At 42.8% G+C, this 19,914-nt stretch overlaps 1 protein-coding gene across 1 annotated transcript; it reads left to right on the top strand.

Annotated features, from left to right (window-relative positions):
• The first annotated feature begins 574 nt into the window (after positions 1–574).
• man2a2 (mannosidase, alpha, class 2A, member 2) lies at positions 575–18,694 on the top strand. The gene is made up of 23 exons (XM_074678137.1): positions 575–699; positions 1,817–2,716; positions 3,110–3,367; positions 3,515–3,659; positions 4,703–4,874; positions 5,051–5,178; positions 5,461–5,634; positions 6,140–6,326; positions 7,293–7,470; positions 7,782–7,984; positions 8,637–8,819; positions 9,018–9,132; positions 9,263–9,333; positions 9,432–9,597; positions 10,941–11,177; positions 11,421–11,543; positions 11,801–11,915; positions 13,182–13,315; positions 13,459–13,600; positions 13,888–14,021; positions 14,863–15,057; positions 15,173–15,286; positions 15,869–18,694. Exons 2-23 carry the CDS (start codon positions 2,585–2,587, stop codon positions 16,019–16,021), a joined length of 3,459 nt encoding a protein of 1,152 aa, XP_074534238.1. The 5' UTR covers positions 575–699; positions 1,817–2,584; the 3' UTR covers positions 16,022–18,694.
• Positions 18,695–19,914: the final 1,220 nt, after the last annotated feature.

Raw genomic sequence — 19,914 nt, 5'->3', positions numbered from 1 at the left:
TGTTTATCCTTACAACTTATTCTCACTAACCCTCATAATGTTTCTAATTGGCTTGACAATTAGAATTTTTCGGTTATTTAATGCAAACATTAAAGCAAAACAAAATGGGGCTTTGATGTTAAGTGTGCAGGTAACTGTGGTAATAACACAAGTAACTGAATGTTGAAGCCAGTGTGAGTTTTGCCTTCTTGGATCCAATCACTTTGTCTAATTTGTGGCTGAACCTCTGTTCATACTGAATTTAATGCCAGTGCAAAGGAGAGTGGAAAATCAGTAGAAGAAAATTAACGAAAAGTTAGGTGCAGAAAAAAAAATGAAAAGAGCCAGTGAGTAGAAGTGGTGAAGACAGGGTAAGATACCACGCTGTTCCCTGCAACTATTGAAAACGGGAGAACATTGCTCATCTTCATTCCAAACCCACTAGTGTTTCTGAATCTAAAAACAAGCGCTATTTTGTTTTGTATCCTCACATGTCCTTTCTTTATTCAGGTCCTTAAACGAAAGCGATTGTTCATATTTATTTTATAAGGCTCTGAGGCTGCTGACCAATCACCGACGGATGCGCAGCTCCCCTCCTCCCAGAAGCCTTTGCAGCAGCGCTGTAGTGCTAAGCTAGGTGGTTCAGTTGGTGATCTGACAGCCTGGAGCTAAAGACACGCACACACCGGGGCTCTCTTCAGGATTTCTCCCCGTTGACAGGTTAGATCTCTGGTTTATCATTTTGTTCACAAAGAGACATGATACCAAGGTCGTTCGTGACAGGGAGCCGAGGTTGAGTGAAAAAGTAAACGGTTAGCCCGGACATATCAGTCACGTATTGTCTTAATGATATCAAGACGACACTTGCTATCTGTCTGTAACGTTGGGTATATGTTTACCTTACAGCACAGGTTTCTCATCGATGCAAGAAGACAGTTGCTCACCTACATGTATTATAAGAAAATGACAGCTTTTGAGGAATGTCCTCCGACTCGTAGGGCTAAGTCATAAACCAGAGCAGTTTCATGGTAACTCAGTAATGAAGGCTAACGCTAGCTAATTTAGCAGTATGTCAGTATTATGCAGTTATCCGTAACATAACCAGGGTGGTTAAAGTGTGACACGGTACTCCCATGTCTCTAATAGGCTAACGAGCTAAATGAATTAACTACTTGCCGTGTTTGGAGGTTCACACGGGTTAATGTCTGTAATGCAGGTATTTTAATGCTCTTAAGTTGAAGTATCGCAGTGTTGACCAGCCAACTGACTGCGATAAAAGTCAAACAAGTTTAACCTTTTCATGTGGACAAACCTGTGTCAGAGCGGTTCGTTAGTTTGCGCAGGGAAATGTAAATGCAAAGGTGTGGTGTGATGTGTAGGGCATTTACATTTTGGGGGCTGTACTCTCTGTCAGATAACACTGCTTACAAAGCTGTCCATGGTTGTTCATATTTATAATCAGGCCCAGATGGGTCTGAAAACAATGGTAGTCCTGCTGACAGTAAAGCTATTTGTCTGACGGTCTGAGGAAATTAGTGCCAGGTTTTTATCCCACCTCTCTGTGGGAATGCTAAGATCGCCCCAGCTTGAAGAGAGAGCGGATTAGGATCCTGTTGGATTTACACACAGAGGGAAGCAGAGACATCTATTAGTGCTGTGAGAAAACACAGGAGACTGTGCTAGCTTTGCCCTATGACTTTACGTTTTAGATCATGAAAGATAACCCCTCTTCCCACAATGCATTTTATTTGTGTTCGTGTCAGTGACAGCTTTTCTCCGGAGGAATGTGGACACACTTTTACCTTCTCTATGTATTAATCAAAACCTGTCCCAACAGCTGAAGCAGATCCTCTGATGTGATCTCAACGTGCTCAGTCCATGCTGCCCCAGTGGATCTGCTGTCACCATGCTACAGAGAGAAGAATGACATTTGTCTCATTTTAATTCCTGGAGCTGCTTGGGACAGAGTTGAGGCCTGCATAAAAAGCTGCTGCTCTAAGCCAAGTTGCTCTCTGTTTTACTTTGCCCACTTTTTTCCAGCCTGGTGTGCGAACTGTTGTGGCTCTGAAGGCCAACTAAACAGAATGACGAAACTGGTGGATTAGACTGTGCACAGGGAGCAGGGACTGGACCAAGATAGCAGGCTTGCAGTGGCAAACATCATGCAGAGGGGACAGTAGGGTCCCTGTTTGAGACCCCCTCTCTGTGGTGCTATTTCTTTTTTTTTCCTCTCTGCAGCCCCCTCGGTTTGGATGGTTGAGCACAAGGACTACTTTGAAGGAGACCACCGGTGGCTGTGGTTTGGCCAAAGCTGACAGACTACATGCCAGCTATTGCTGATTTGAAACATTTGTCCAATGAACTGCTGAATCCTTCTCTGCTGTGGTCTCAGTATGGTGAGTGAAGGCAGGAGGCATCACAGGACTGGAACTGAACCATCAACACGGGTGTAGCTGGTTACTTTCCATCTTTTTTTTTTTCTGCTCTGCAACGGATTACATTCCAGTTTTCAAGGACTTTACTCTGTGTGCTGGAAAAAAGTACACAGTGGACAAGGTCATTTCTTAAAATTCAAACCCCGGAAAGAGGACTGCTGCAGGGGAGGATGAAGCTTAGGAAACAGGTGACGGTGTGTGGAGGGGCAATATTCTGTGTGGCTGTGTTTTCACTTTATCTGATGTTGGATCGAGTCCAACATGACCCTGCAAGGCGGCAGAGCGGCGGGAACTTTCCTCGGGTAAGAAAAATGGCTGTGAGGAACTGACTGTTTGGTTACACCTCTTTTTTTTGTTGTGAAGCATGAAGTTTAAGACTAAAGCAGACACTGACATTAAGACTTCTCTAATGGCTGCATATTACAGTCAGTGTTTTCATGCAGTGTCTCAGCTGATTTGAATTATCAAAAAAAATTAGATAAAATTTGTGTGAATTCCATCAATCCTAATTGGTCCCCTACTGCTTTTTTTCTTTTAGCTTTTTCAAGTCAAAATATTACTGATCAAATCATTTCCTGTCATGGAATTTATTTTCTTTTCCTGCAACACAGTGTAGGATTGTGGGTTTGGTGCACAGATGTTGTATGAAGTAACACAGCTGCATGATTTATTATTGTGTACGCCTTTGTCTTTAGAGCCAAATCTCAGTTCTGCAGAACCGAATAGAGCAGTTGGAGCAGCTCCTGGAGGAAAACCACCAAATCATCAGCCACATAAAGGACTCTGTGATGGAGCTCACAGACACAGGAGCTGTGTCTCCCAGTGGCCACCTGCCTTTCAGAAGTGCCAATGGTTCCTGGGTCCTACCCTTTGATGGCCGTCCCACTTTTCTCGCTGTGAAACCCCAGGATTGCCAATTTGCTGTGGGCAGCCGTGGTCAAACAGACGTTCAGGTGGGCTTGCCAGATGGAGGGTTTCAATCCCAGCCATCAGATGTTGTTAATGCTTTGGTCTGAATGTCACGGCAGATTTGTTTTTTGAAGTTTGTTTGGAGGTTTAATTCTGGTGCAAATGATAAGTTTATGTTTTGTTCTTTTCAGATGCTGGATGTTTACTCCCTCCTCAAGTTTGATAACCCAGATGGGGGTGTTTGGAAACAGGGTTTTGACATAACTTATGATCCTGAAGAGTGGGACAATGAACCGCTCCAAGTATTTGTGGTGCCCCACTCTCATAATGATCCAGGTGAGAACAGAAGGTGTAACACACAAAATGACTTTGTTGAACATTTTAAATGTCTCACTAATCCTGGGTTCTACCCGAGTGCAGTCTGTGGTAATTTAATTTGATTCATTTTTCCTCATTATTGTTACATTTGACAGCCTTTCCACAAACTAAGGAATTAGAGAGGTGCTTCTGGCACAAGAAAACTCTGCCTATTTCAAGGCTGGGTTGTCTAATATGTAATCTAAGACTGGCATTTCTATGAAACATTTTTACTGGCCTACCACATGCCCACCACTGTTCTTGCCAACATATTAATTATTGTTTTTGGCATACTGCAGAGACCTGCAATTTTTTTTTCTGTCAGCTGTGAGATTAGGCCTAATTTTGGAGCTCAATTTAACTAATCTATGTTGCAAATGTTCTGTCAATTGTTATGCAATGTTCAGTGCCCTGGGTACAGTGACCCAAAAGTCAAACTGGCGGGTCAAGATGATGTAATATAAAGAAGTTTCACTGGTAGCCTATCAGTTTCTCTAGACAGAGAGGTGATTTTAAAAGTTTCAGCTAATTTAAGAGAAGCAGGTCAAACAAGTGAGAAATGCTGTTGCTCACAGCTTACTGCAACCAGCTTCAGTATTTCACTTGTGCTGAATTTATGTCTCTATAACTGCAGAATGATCTTGGTAAAACAGTGAATATTAGGCCACAATGTGTGAGATAAATATTTGATGTGATATTTATAGTTTATGGTATTTCACATAGTTGAGCTCCAAAAAGGGCAAAGTGCCTCGAAGTCACTTATTTTTTAGCCACTCTGCTACCAAATAGCTTTCTGAGGGGGAACGGCTCCTTGAATAAAATATGACTTTATTTTTGATTCGGTGCAGTACTTTTTCTGCTGAGTCTCTTACCGGCTCAATGTTCTTGTCTCTGTATCGACCTGCAGTAAGAAAAAGGTTGTTGGGTGGAGGTGGGATTTGAAGAACTGGTTTAGTTTGTGGACAGTCTGTTTGCAAACTGTGGTGTTAAAATTGCTCATATTTATCTTCTTGTCTTGTTAGGTTGGATCAAGACTTTTGACAAGTACTTCACAGACCAGACGCAACACATTTTAAACAACATGGTGGTGAAGCTGGCGGAGGATCCTCGCAGGAAGTTCATCTGGTCTGAGATTTCTTTCTTCTCCAAGTGGTGGGAGAGCGCAGACATACACAAGCAGGAGGCGATGCGCAAGTGAGTCACGGTTAATTCCTCAATGCCCGCCAGCCTTAAAGACACTACACAATGAGTAGTATCTGCTGGCAGAATGCTTTTGCTCTAAAAATAGTTTATTATCTGCCTAATATGACTCTCCCTCTTAAGGGACGGATTATCCTCACCTTGCTTTCTCAATCCTTTCTGTTCACCAGACTGATCCTTGGAGGGCAACTGGAGATTGTGACAGGCGGATGGGTGATGACGGATGAAGCTAATGTTCACTACTTTGCTATGATAGACCAGCTAATTGAGGGGCATCAGTGGTTGGAGAGGAATCTAGGTAAAAAAATAACTCAAAACAGTTTTTACCACTTAAATTTTGTCGTGCTTTGCCGCAGTTTTTAGATTCTAAAATTAAGATGATAACACTTTTCAGTGTGTGATGATAAAATTAGAGCCTTTCATCCTGCATGCAGCAGGTGTAGCCTTTCACTCTCTTGGTGATGAAGTGCTTTGTGCTGCTTTCACTGCCTCCTGCTGAGGAAAATGATTATCTCAGAGATACATCTCTTCTTTTATCTCACCTTAAATCGAAACACTTGCTTCCTGCTCGCCGTCACAGGTATAACTCCTCGCAGTGGGTGGGCAGTGGACCCTTTCGGCCACAGCGCTACAATGCCCTATCTGCTGAAGAGAGCCAACCTGACCAGCATGCTCATCCAGCGAGTCCACTACACCATCAAAAAACACTTTGCATCCACACGCAGCCTGGAGTTTATGTGGAGGCAGGCCTGGGGTGAGTAGAGCAGAGTTAGAGACATCATATGATTCATGTGCTTATCTCTGTCAGCTCGTTGCAGGATGAGTCATGCCTTCTTATCATGGCGTTTGAAAGAGAGAGAAAGTTTAGAAGAACAGTCTGCATGCGATAGCTCAGGAAGAGCTATCTTCATTATTATTTCTTAATGAATTGAACATCTGCTGAAGATTTACAGCCCATTTGTTCGTACTAGAACAATCCTCTGATATAACACAGTTAGATACCATCAGTTTGAGATAATTACTTCTTATGGGGATTCATTTTGTAATGAAGAGTTAATTTTTGCTGCTTCATCTAGGATTACCTTTGAGTGTGTTTTCAATAAACATCATGTTTGTGAACACACTGTTTATTTGAAAACCTCAAAAACCTCTTTCGTGCTGTGGGTACATACTTGGGTTTTTATTGAAGTTCAGACTACTAGACTTCTCTACAGACTTCTTTCACACCCGTTTTTGTCCTGTCTTCACTGCTTTGACAGATTATGGATCCAGCACAGACATGTTTTGCCACATGATGCCGTTCTACAGCTACGACGTGCCTCACACCTGCGGGCCTGACCCCAAAATATGCTGCCAGTTCGATTTCAAGAGGTTACCTGGAGGTCGGATTAACTGTCCCTGGAAGGTGCCCCCAAAAACAGTGGTGGAGGCCAACGTGGCAGAGAGGTAACATGCGGTTTGTTTACTCCACATCTGGGACAGTCATAAGGTGCTCGTAGGGACAGTATGTCTATCAAAGCTTTGTCCTAAGAAAATACATCTCATTATGTCTATCAGAGCTAACACTACTCTCTCTTTTGGCTGTTGCTTTGCTGTTTTTGAGGTAAAAATGCAATAATGTTTAGGATTTATTATTAACTTACTTCTATGCAAATGACATAAACTGGGTAATAAAGATGTTTGGTTGTATCTTGAAATTGAGCAATTCAGTCAGACCCAGAAAGTCTCTGTCACAGAAAATGCATGGGCAGATAAGTTGATGCTGATAGTGATCATTAGAGTCTAAGTGTGCTTGTTAGCTTCTTGAGTGGCAAAAATTATCAGTACAAAAATGCAAAGTGCATTTTAGGCATTTTAGAATAGATATATGGTTTGTCTACTGAACAGAGCTGAGGTTTCAACTGTTTAATGCTCTGGCCTCTTTGTGCTTTGGTCTCGTCTCATTATTTGAATATGTTTGTTTACTGTATCAGCCTCAGAAATCCACCATTTGCCGAGCTGTTTTATCTGCATTTCCGAACACTGTTTGCTTTCCTTGTGTAGAACTTGGATGCATTGCAGTCAGGTCAGAGCTCTCGTTGTTATCTGTTCTGGTCCCTTACAAATAAACTTCACTTGAACTACGCCAATGAAAACAGCCTGAGAGGGTGAATAACCTCTGGGAGAACAACGATATTCTTGCAGTCTCATTAAGCCACTTTTAAGGGGCCTTAAGAACATTTTAGAAGAGAGGTTTCAGCTAATGGAAAATACCCCTTGGGCTAGTTTGACCCTCCTCTTTCCAAGGCCACAGTAATTTTCTATAAATCAGGGAAATGCAAAGCAGGAAGGTTTGAATGCCAAGAAATATGACCTTAAGTTTTTTTCCTAATTTTTCACTCCAGTACTCTCTTTTCCCTTGTTCTCTATCAGAGCGAGCCTGCTTTTGGATCAGTACCGTAAGAAGTCAAAACTCTACCGCAGTAAGGTGCTTCTAGTCCCCCTGGGAGATGACTTCCGTTACGACAAGGCTCTTGAGTGGGATCAGCAGTATATGAACTACCAGAAGCTCTTCGACTACATGAACTCTCACCCAGAGATGCATGTACAAGTGAGTGATAATTCGTCTTCTGTCTCAAGACGAATGAATATTGTCATCTTTTTAAAAATTTTGGCATCTATTTGATTTGCTTTGTGTGATGTACTGAGCATCTGAATATAAAACCTAACTTGTCATACTAAATCATGCAGTGCTGTTTTATCTCTGGGAACAAAGCATTCGTCACGACTTTTGTTTTGTTCTGAAGATGCCATGTAAGATGACAGGTGCATGCATACTAATGTGAAACTTTCTCTTTTGTTTGTTCAGCTGTGCGTGAGTGAAATATTTCTTTAGAGCCTGTTTGTGTGTGTCTGTTCCAGGCTCAGTTTGGGACTCTCACAGACTACTTCAGCGCTGTCTACAAAGAACATGGAGTGGCCCCAGGATCCAGACCTGCAGACTTTCCAGTGCTCAGTGGAGATTTCTTTGCATATGCGGACCGTGAAGACCACTACTGGACCGGCTATTTCACCTCTCGGCCTTTTTACAAGAGCCTGGACCGAGTTATAGAGTCACACCTCAGGTGAGATGGAGTAACCATATCAAGATAATTGACATTACCTATGGTGAACCCTGAAGATGCAAATAAGCATTCAACAGGGACTTTATCTCTTTGCATTGCTAATACATGAAGGTGTGGTGAGCTCAGTGTAGAGGCATGCATCAACAAGATCCTGAAATCACACTACAGTTCTGTTTCCACCAATATTAGATAACACTTTTAGGCTTTAGATCCGTAACACTCAAAAAAAACAAAACAAAACAAAGGAAATAATTTATGAAATTTACTTTTATATCTTAAAATTCAAGCAGACAGAAGACAGCCTGAAATTTAGCATGAAACAGTTTTTGTCTTCATGTTAGAAGCCCTGGATTTTATTTATTCACTCTGTTTCCCTCTTTGTTGTCATCAATTGAAGGATTAAAATTAGAGGGTTTGGCCAAAAAGAGCTTCTTCATGAACCACTGTGAGAAATCTAGAAATTGATAACAAAAAGGTGTTTTTGTTTCAACCAATAGTAAACTCCTGTAACCATAAAAAAAAGGAAGATGAAGGAATTTGCTGAAGAGACAGGAGTAGGTCATTATATGTAATCATGTGCACACACCTTGAGGATAACAAAAGAAGCTATTCTGTCTCATTTTACTCACTAAGTGTTTGTGACGTCTCTCAGGGGTGCAGAGATCCTCTACAGCCTCGCCGTAGCCAACGCACGCCATGCTGGCATGGAAGGGCGCTACCCGGTGTCTGATTATGCTCTGCTGGTGGATGCCAGGCGCTCTGTGGGTCTCTTCCAACACCACGACGCCATCACTGGCACTGCCAAGGAGAATGTTGTTGTTGATTACGGCACCAGGTAAGAATCCGGATCAGCAAGAACTGTACGGATGAGAGGGTTTATATGGTGCTGTGCAAAAGACGTGTTCCTCGTCTCTAATCTTGTGTTTTTGTGGCTAATTTATACTTATCTGCTCAACACATTGGAGCAAATTAAAAGTTGTTTCCTGTGACTGCAGCTCTGAGCTATTCCCTTATTCCTCTCCTGTCTCCCTAGATTACTGCGTTCACTTATCGGCCTGAAGAGAGTGATAATCAACGCTGCTCATTTCCTGGTGATGAAGAACAAAGAGTTTTATCGCTTTTATCAGACAGAGCCGTTCCTGGAAACGGTAATTGGAAATATTGAGAAACACTCTCCCTAACTGTGTCGAAAACAATTGGAAGATCCTGCATATTTTGTTCCTTGTGGTAGCATTCAAGTTTTTTTTTTTTTCTTCCTGCTATTTTTCATTTCCGCAGGATGACAGGCGCGCTACGCAAGACTCCTTGCCTCAGCGCACTTTAATTGAACTGGACCCAGCAGGACCCAGGTATTATCTGCATCCCCTCAAATCTTTAATCTCCTCTTCCTCCCTCCTTCAGCCACTCCTCCTCCATACTGTGTGTCTTATTGCCTTTCCCCCGCCAGGTATGTGGTTCTGTTCAACCCCATCGAGCAGGAGCGGCTGTGCGCGGTGACTGTGCTGGTCAACACGGTGCGGGTGCGGGTGCTCACCGAGGACGGACAGACCCTCCCCGTGCAGCTGAGCGCTCAGTGGAGCTCTGCGAGTCAGATGAGTGCTGAAGTATTTGAGGTAAGAGATTGAATTCATTAGGCCACCGCAGGTTTGCAGATAGTGAAATTGGCATACCACCAGCTCAGCAGCAGAAGCATCGCACATTACGGACTCATGCTCGACCTGTTCAGTCAGAAAACTGCTGTGCACTCAGAGCAATTTTCACAGAGCTTGATTCTCAGTCATTATCATTGTGTGCTTAAATTGAAAGAATATAGAGTCACAGTGGTGTGAGGGAGTGATGCAAGCTGGTGTTGGTATCTGCACTGTTAGAAAACAAAGCATATGAGTTAGAAAGATGGATGTGCTACAAATGGCATGTCTGTGAAATGCCCAGTTTGGACAGATTGTTTGCTCTGATGTGCAATGAGATATAAAGGAAAATGAACAGATGAAGTCATCCAGTTTAAACGTCTGAATCATTTGCACGCCGCTTTGAATGAAATAGTTGAGCATGTTGTAACTTGAGTAACTTTTGCAAGACTTGTGATAAGACTGCTTGAGCTTGTCTCTTGAGTTTTTGTTTGGTTGTGCAGAAAACTACAGAAACATAAAAGAATCTGAGTTGTGGGGTTATGGAGAAGTGCACTTACTCGACCTGAGTAGCTTTTATCTTATTTCCGCCTGAGGCTAGGATCTTAAAGATACTGTAGCTGCAAGAAGAAACACAGAACACTGGCTGTCTCTGTGTCTGCTGTACTGCAGACATAGAGATGGGTTAATAAAAGAAAAATATTTGTATAAAATAATAAGGGAATTCCTTAATTTCCTTGGATGGAGATTATCCATCAGGGAACATAATGACCAGTAGGAACTATTACAGACAAGTTACTCCTGAAGGCCTTAAAAAAAAAAAGATATTCATACTGTAAAGCTAAAAATACCAAAAAAAAAAGTTACTTTAGAGTTTTATGTGTACTTTTCACCTCTCCCTGTTTGATGTCTCTCAGCAGCCTTGCTCACTGTTTCCTTTCTCTTCACACACACACAAACAAATAGAAACCACAATCAGCTTGAATCTGCTGTATTAATAAAATCATCCCCTTTGCTTCTCCAGAACTCTTTAAATTCATTTATTGTGCTGGAATAAACTTCTCTCTTCCCACAGAAAGTCATAAATCTAAATGAGACTCAGAGAAACACAGGCACATTAACAAAATCACTCATCACATTTTAATTATGGCACACTGTTGCTAATGGGTAGATGCTTTCAGCGTTTAATGACTTGCATTATGGTCAACACTGGTGGTGTAGATTAGGGGAGAAAATTAATTCTGAGCTGCAAAGTACAACCCTTAACACGCCAGCGTTTGCTCAGATTCCTGCTTTAATTGATTTATATCTAACGTTTCTGCATCCAGGCAACATTCATGGTCCGCCTGCCTCCGCTCGGCCTAGCCGTCTTCCATGTCTACGATGCTCCGGACTCACCCATGACGCTCCGCTCTGACACCCTGCTCCGGCACTCCGGTCGAGGCGCCACCACTCGAGCCGGGGATCCACTCCCTGTTCGCTCCCAGCAGTCCGACCCTCAGACCTTCTACATCAGCAGTCAGTCCCTCACGCTGGGCTTCTCTGGAACCACGGGCATGCTGGAGGTTTGTGGTTTATCGAGCGCTGCTTCTCTCGAGGAAATCCTTGGTTCAGATTTAAAGGCGTCTGTAGTGACTTTGATCTTAAGGAGGATGAAAAACGCCTCAGCTTGATTTTCCATTAAATCCCAGATGTTTGCCTAGAAACAACACGTGCCATGTTCACTTTGATCAAATATCCTTTCATCTCTTTTTTTAAGCTCATTATTTTTTGTCCTTAATTCTAAGCTTTTCTTTATTTCCCTGCAGAGTATCAAACGTAAAGATGATCCCCAGGAAGTAAAGGTTCAGATTCAGTTCATGGTTTACGGCACTCGCCCCTCCAAAGACAAGAGTGGAGCGTACCTCTTCCTACCTGACGGGAAAGCAAAGGTATTATCTCTGTTGTTGTGTCTCCAGTGTTTACTTTACCTCTCAAACAGCTTTGATAACATGCCCCTCCTGGAGTGTGTCATTGTATCATGCTGGGATGTCAGGGGAGGAGCAAGAAAGCAGGCTTACTGGGTGCTGTTTCATCTTTGTCTTGATCTTATTCAATGTTTTATGGGCTTCTTTGACTCTCCGTGCCTCATCACTTATTCTTCCTCTTGCATTTGTATTACATATTCAAAATCTCTTCCTGTTTTCAGCCTTACAACCAGAAGGAGCCTCCCGTTGTGCGTGTGGTGGAGGGGCCTCTCTTCTCGGAGGTGGTGGCTCACTACCAGCACTTTCAGCAGACCATTCGCATAAACAACGTGCCAGGTAATAAACACGCAAAACTGCAAACTGGAATCTGCTCAAATGGCTTTGCAAAAGCTTTTTATGTTCAGTTAAAAGGCAGCAGATGGTACGATGCAAAAGGAGCCAATATGCTGGACAAAATGACTATTTATAATTCAATTAGGTAAGCACTTTCTCTGTCAACAGCCGGTTTTATACTTTAAGTGGCCAAAGAAAAATAGTATTAGCAAGTACACATGAGAGGGAGGTAAATGGGAAAATGTGATGGAGGCTGTTTTGGTTTTTCTTTACCTCTGTTTTAAAGTTCCTTTGGAATCATTTCTTCACAGTAAAGATAAGAAACAGTGTTTTTCTGCTCAGTAAAGACCAAAAAAAGAGATACAGAAACGTTTACTCACAGTTGTATCCAGTGAGGCTGGTAATGCATTACATAGTAATGCGTTATTCTAATATGACCATTTTTTTCAGTAACGTAAACTTATGCCTTGCTATTTCCAAACCAGTAATTGGATTAAAATTACTTGTCCACATCTTTCTACCTCACTATTTTTTGATATTTTCCACAATAAAAAGATATATTTACTTTCTTCTTGTATTTCTTGACAACTCATGTGTAATACGTGTGGTCATAACTGCGTTAGGAGTTGTTTGACTTTTACAGAGGGGAAAGCTCAGTCTTTTCTTTCACTGTAACTTCCTCTATTCCATGGGCTGAACCCTCCTTTCAGTATAAATCCATCTGTTGATGAGGAGAGCAATGTCACATAGGATAACTGCGCTGAGGCACCTGGTGAAATTTAACTGGACAGTGCTGTAGTGCATCAAAAATAATACAGTTCAAGATTCCTTCAATTCTATTCTAAAATTCAAAAAGTATAAAATTGATATTTTTTGTTTTTAATTGTAATGGTAAAAACATATATCTCGACTACCAATAATTTCTGCATCATTCATTTAAATTACAATTGAACAATTTTCCCGTATCATGCAGCCCTATGAGGCAGTCAGGGGTGTTGTTGGCAGCTCCTGAGTGTAACTAAAAAAAAAAAAAACTTGTCTAACCTAACTTACTTCCTTTCACTTTTTCAAGATTGTTGATTGATTGTTTCTAAATGGCATAGGATCTTTGCAAAAGAGAGACATCTTGGGGCAAATTTTTACCCTGGTCTATTCGTTCATACTTTGTCCAAAACGTTTGGTGATTCTTGCCTCCTGTGAACCGCAGTATCTGAATAATGAGTCCTCTGAGCAGCTGTTGAGTAAGGTTTTGATGTTTTTCATGCGTAGGCGTGGATGGGTTATCTGTGGAGGTCAGCACCATGGTTGACATCAGAGATCAGACCAATAAGGAGCTGGCGATGAGACTGACAACAGACATCCAGAGTGGAGGCATCTTTTACACAGATCTCAACGGTTTCCAGGTCGGTCACAGCCTCCTTAACAGAGAATTCTGACTTTGTGTGATTTCAACCTGATTTTTCTATTATCTCTTTCTCTTCTGCCACGTTAACTTTTTAAGTCTGAACTGTTTTCATTGATGTCTTTGATTTATTTCCCCCTGTAGATGCAGCCTCGTCACAACCACCTAAAGCTCCCCCTGCAGGCCAATTTCTACCCCATGCCCAGCCAGGCGTACATCCAGGACAGCCATCACCGCCTGACTCTGCACACAGCTCAGTCACTGGGCGTCAGCAGCCTGGAGAACGGTCTGTAACTCTTCGTGCTTTTCGTTCTTTTTTTTGCCCCTCACCTTTTATATCACAAAAACCTGTCTCACTTTTCTCACAAGATCTTTTTAAAGAGCAGCCAGTTCATGGTCCCACATTAATGTACCCGTTAATCCTTTTATCACCGTTATGTGAGTAATGGAGGCGTGTGTAAAGGACGAACAGCTAATGGTGTTTTTATCTCCCTTGAGTGATGTCTTAAAGTTCAACACAAAGGCTCTGCATTAAAGCCACTGTCCTTGCTCCTCCTCCTCCTCCTCCTGTAGGCCAGCTCGAAGTGATTATGGACCGACGGCTGATGCAGGATGATAACCGCGGGCTGGGTCAAGGCCTGAAGGACAACAAAAAGACAGCCAACCGCTTCCGCCTGCTGCTGGAGAGCAGATCCACAGGCAACAAGGTCAGAGAAACGAGAGCGAGGGTGGTTATTGAAGCCGAGCGCTCTTTAGATTGCAGCCCACATGTCTGAGTCTTCACTGCTGATGGGCTTTGTGCGTGTCTGTGGAATATAAGAAAGTCACGTCCTTCATTCTGTCTTCATTAACACCTTTTTTATAAACCAACTTTTTATTCTCACCACCTCCCATATGTCTCGTTTTATCCCCTAACTTTGTTTTCTCTCTTCTTTTTCTACTGAATTACTTTCAGCATGATGGCTTTTTTGCCAAAGTCTCGTCCTTGTTTCACTCTTTCCTCTCCAAAATGTTGACCGGCCGAGGTTATGAGGTAATGTTGCCTTGGCAACAGAGAGGATACTAGTTAGTGCCCATCATAATGTGCGATCTGTAGATCCTACAGTTCCTCTTTTCCTCTTCCTCCACCTTGGAGCTGCAGCCAAACTGGTCCATCTTCATGACATCTTTGAAAGTAACAAATGATACCATTTGTCAAGTGAATGGATGTGCATGAGAGAGAGCGGGGGCTTTGGCTACAGTGTGATGGTTAGATCTCTAGAAGAACTGCTGACGGTGACGGGGATGAACTTTCTCCGGCATGAGGGGAACATCAAACTTCATTGTTGTTACATTTTAAAAGACATGACAGTGCTGTGGCTGTAACAAAACACATCTAGATTGTCTTAGTGCTGACTATGTGGCCTCTGGTTAGAGTGTAGGTTGTGTTTGTAAAACTAAGTTAGAGCCTGTTCCTTTGTAGTTCAATCATACTGGAAAAAAATCATCTTTCTTAAGCTTTGAGGTTCTATTTTTTTAAGTGGTAATTAGGTGTTTGCCCTCCTACAGATGCAGGATAGTGCAACAACCAGCTTCCCCTCCATCCTCAGTCACATGACTAATGCCTTCCTGAACCACGATGTCCTAGCGCTGCCCGTCCTGCCCAAAAGACGCGGGATCCCTCCTCTGCAAACCTTCGCCCCCCTCAAGTCCATCATGCCCTGCGACTTCCACCTGCTGAACCTGCGCAGCATCCAAAGCCAGGTGACCAGGCCAAAAATAAACCTAGAAAAATAAATCAGAGCTCTTTAACTTTCTGATGTGGTGTGTTTTGACTTTGAAAATGTTTCCTGTGGTGACTCTGTGTTTGTGCGAGCAGCAGGACCCCCACTCTCCTTCACCGTACACGGCTATGATTCTGCACCGTCTGGGGCTGGACTGCGGCCTGGAGGCTCAGAACCTGGGCTTCAACTGCACCACCACACAGGGACAGGTCAGGGTGGAAAAACACGCTCACACACTCACACACATGCATAGACAAACAAGCACACTCTGGAGAAAAAGCAGAGGACAAATAAGGACGACCATCTGCTGTGTTTGTATTTTTCCACTGAGCTCTCCATTCGTTTCGCATTAGCAGTGATCTGTTTGATGGTGAAAAGTAACCAAGTCCTCACTGAGGCTAAGTACAGCTAAACAGTGCTGTAATTAGATTTATGTTTTATGCTACTTTTATAATTGAGAGCACAGCTGTGGTCATCATTCAGTTCGGCTCAGTACCATACATACAAAAGATATGATTATGTAACAAGTGTGACGTCTTACATCACAAGTTCTTATGCTGTGAGCAGTTAAGATTGACTTTCCCTTCAATCTTAATGAGTCACAATATTTGTGGAGTTTGTACCAGCTGGCACATCTCATGTTTCACTCATGCCAAACTTTTATCAGTCAACTTTTTCACCCTTGAATCTGAGGATTTTTTTTTGTTTACCTCACTTAAAATGTCTCTCTTCATGTGTGTACGATCTTGTGCCTCTGGCTGTGTGTCTGACGTCTCCTCTTCTCTCTGCAGCTGAGCGTATCAGGACTTTTCAAGAACCTGGAGCTGCAGCTGCTGCAGCCCGTCTCCCTCACTCTAATGCATTCCAGCACGCCTCTCGCCAACGACTCCACCATCAGCCTGGACCCGATGGAGATCTCCGCCTTCAAGCTCAAGCTGCGCTAAGAGCCGTCCGCACTCCAAGAAGGCAATAAAAACCAAAGACGGCCACAGACCGGCGGCAGAGAGGTCTGAGTTTCTCTGTTTTTGTCGGGCAGAACCACAAACACTAATGCTGGGACAGGACGGTTCCACTGTAACAGGACTGACTGCACAGCAGGGGGCAGGCCATAGCTGTTACTGGGATGTCTCTGAGAGCAGCAAAATCTTGATGAACTCACTGGGAAACAAGAAAGACTGCCAGTATCAGATACAGCCGGGAGGATCTCTCTGCAATCAAAATGAAATCTCATTTAGTTCTGCTTTGAAAGAACTCGTCTTTTTCTATCTCTGCTCCATCCTTGACTGAACTACTGAATGTAAATATATCCAAAATGACCTAAGGAGAAGGGGCTGGGACTTGTGCCACATCAGAGTGCAATTTAAAAAGCTTTATTTGGTGAATGGGTTTTTAATTTTCTATGTGCGCAGTGAAAACGACACATCAGTGATTTCTTTTTTTTCCATTTTGTACTTGACTGCAATTTATGTTGTTCCCGACAGACTCGAATGCAGCAAAGAGAATGTTCTCTCTTCATCTTGACCCGCCACGCTGCAGCTCTTACAGCTTATGATGTCCGAGTCCAAGGGGCTCATGTCGGTCACCGCGCGATACAAACGTGATCTCTTATCATATCACACGACTGTTTACCTTCTGTTGGCTGCTTGTAGATACTCCAAACACCTTCTCTCACTCCTCTCCCTCCCCTCACCTCGCCTCTGCTGATGAGGAGTCTGTGGAGGAGGATCTGTGCATTTCAAAGCCCCTGTCAGTCATTCCTGTGCTCGTATTTCACCGCTGAGAGTTTGGCTGTGTTTACCACGCTGTATGCAGTAGAAGAGTAGACAAAGACTATACCTCATTTATTCCACACGGCAGATATATCAGTGAGTGTGTGTGTGTGTGCGGGTGTGTGTAGAGTACGTTGATGTGAGATTACAGTGTGCACTATCAGGGACCATTCACAGCACTGTAGGGTCTCATATGTTAGTTCAGATGTGTCTGAGGTGAGCAGTGGGTCATATCATGCCTGGGGGACGGGCACTTTGGGAAGAACATTCTTTTTTTTTTTGCATCTTAATAAAAAACGACAGATTTACGTCAGTGGGAACTTGTTGAGGAAATTTTCAGAAAGATTTAATTTTTTTATGTCTGCCTTGAGCTGTTTCCAATGTTTGTTTCCATAATTGATCAATCCTTGTCGAAAGCTGTCAAAATTACTGAAATTTGCCCTGGGCTATTCATGAACTCTAAAATATGTCAACCACCAAGGAGCACACACTCAACAGATGAATAAAAAGTCACATTCTGGCTCAGTAAATGAAAAAAATGACGTTCGCGCTCTCCCTTTGGTATCAGCACTTTAAGATTTCTGCCAGCCTCTTCTTTCAATAAAACTAAATAGGAATATATTTTGTCTGCTAACTGCAGCGATGTTCTTTTTTTTTTAAGAACACCAAAAGACCATATCCTGTGGTGTTGAAATTTGTCATCTCTGATTTGAAAATATTTGACTCACCTTGCTGTGAGGAGCTGAAATTGAGTGTGAGGTTGGAAAAGAAAATTGAAAAATCAAAAAATAAATCACTGCAGCCTGAAGACATGCAAAAAAAAGAAAAAAGGAGAGAGTTCTGTGTTGGGTGCAAAGTTAAGGTCACTTCTCAAAAATTCAGCAACCAGTAATATGACATGAAAATCAGTGTGATCCACCAGGTTTCAATGTTTCATACACATAAAAAAAGTTAATTATGTTAATCTTGTGTTGACTGATAAAACACTTTCTAATTGGGACACAGCAGAGTGTGTGTGTGAAAACTGTGGGTGAGACAGTTTCTGGAAGGAGATGTTGCTGTTAAATTTTTAAGATGTATTTTTTTTTTTTAAAGCTGTGAGCGCTTTGAGTCAAACTCTATTCATCTCCATCGGTGGTAGAAATCTCCAGAGAGAGATTTCTCAAAAGCTCGACACATGAAACGAATCGTTTCAAGACACTGCTAAATTACTTGAGAGAGAAAAATGTGTTAATTTGTGTGAAATGGCCCTTTTTATGAGGGTATTGAATGAGGAATCTGCACAGGGGCTGCTCAGCTCCTTCAAATTGAGTCTTATTTTTCTGTATTGAAGCTCCTCAGCGCCTCTTTTCCCCAGGCATTCTGCCTTTCTTTAAATACAGTGTGTCTGTGGAGGATGTTGTCATCTGTGTCCAAAGCTGAGGCTGGACTCCTCACAGCTTCACCTGTGTCACACTTTGTGCTGCAGCACCGTCTCGCCCTTCCCCCTGCTGTGTCCCATCACTTTAAGTTCTCGTCTCCTTCATTCTGGTGATGCCTCCTGCTGCTCCGTTGCTCTCTTTTTGCTCTGCCCTGATGTCTGCTTCCCAAAGCTGAATAATCTGTCTTTCACATCCTCTCTCGATATTCCTCAAAGACCAGACTGAACTGCTTCTCAAGTTGCACTTTCCTCTGTCGTCTTATGACCGCACCATCACCTCCTGTCCTTCTTGTTCGGTGTCTGAGTCTCTGTATTAGTCTTTCTTTTAAAAAAAAATGTGATATCTGTGTAGCGCTGTCTCTGTTTGGTCAGAGGTAATATATGAAGGCAAGGTCTGAGAGCAATGAATAAAAATCACTTTATCTTAAACTAATGAGAATACCCTGCTCTTTTTAAATGCAGTCCCGACTGATAGAGGTCTTTACTGTGTGTTTCATTTTCTGTCAGTAGGGGGCAACGTTGAGGCAATGCAGCTTGAATGAACACAGATGCTATTCATGTGTTGGGGTGAAAAACAAGGACTTTGAGGACATCAAACTGAGCAGGTGTGAAGTTAACTTTTATCAGTTGAAATAGAAACAAACAGCTCAGATTTTTCAGCTTGTGTTGAACCCTCCGTGGGGGAAAGGATGGTGGCTGTTGGGCATGATTTAACTTTTTTGTTCATGCCTTGTGAACATAAATTAGAGGCAGAGAGGAAGAGAGGATGGTGGCAGGGTTGCCTCAGGCCACTTTGTGTGTGTGTGTGTCTGTGTGTGGCGGCTGATGCAGCCCATAGTGGGCCCCCCAGGGACACTCAGTCTCTACATTTTTCCCTCAGACTCTGCTGCAGCCAATGTGTTTTTTTTTCTATGGTGAAAGAACAAACAGTCAACTTGGTGATAAACAAACACCAGAGCAGCTGCAATAATTCAACTGAAACCTCTGTGTCCAATTTCAATTCGGACGTGAAATCAGCTAATGAGGAGCTAATATGTCATTGTTTTAAATAATCTAATGCTTCTTGTTGTCGAGCTGTGTTAGCAGGGAGCGCTGTGCAGAACATGGCAGCTAATTAAGACAGGCTAAAGGCCATACAGTGAGAAAAAACAGGACTCATGTAGTGATGGCATGAGCGAGGAGATAAAACGCTTCTAAAGTTATCACCGTGTTGGCTACATGAGCCAATTAGCACACACCTTTACATTCACACACACAGCATTTATAATGCAAAGCATGAGGCATCACAGGGGTGCTGAATTGTGCAGGGAGTTTTCCCGGAAGATCTAATTATGGACCACAGAGTGATTGTACCTTCACCCATGAACCTGGTTACCTGCCTCTGTAGAGCGTGTTATTGTACAAAGCTGCAAATGAACAAAGCTTCTCCTGGCGGGCATCGTTTTCCCCGTATGCTTACAAACCTCCGCCATTTATTTTAATCTAAACTTTTAGGTGCCACCCTCCTGAGGCCGGGGAAAACAGTTTTTGAAGGATTTTTTGGCAGCAAACTGGATCGCAGGAAAAAGAAGAAGAAGACACGAATACTGGCATCCTGATAAAGCCAAACGCCCGGAGTGAAGGGAACACAATTGCAACAGTGATTCAC

The sequence above is a fragment of the Halichoeres trimaculatus genome, unplaced genomic scaffold, assembly GCF_033239565.1.
Source record: "Halichoeres trimaculatus isolate MK-OKI-2021-1 unplaced genomic scaffold, fHalTri1.1 fHalTri1_scaffold_10, whole genome shotgun sequence".
Classification (NCBI taxonomy): domain Eukaryota; kingdom Metazoa; phylum Chordata; class Actinopteri; order Labriformes; family Labridae; genus Halichoeres; species Halichoeres trimaculatus.
This window is presented reverse-complemented; position numbering and strand designations above follow the sequence as displayed.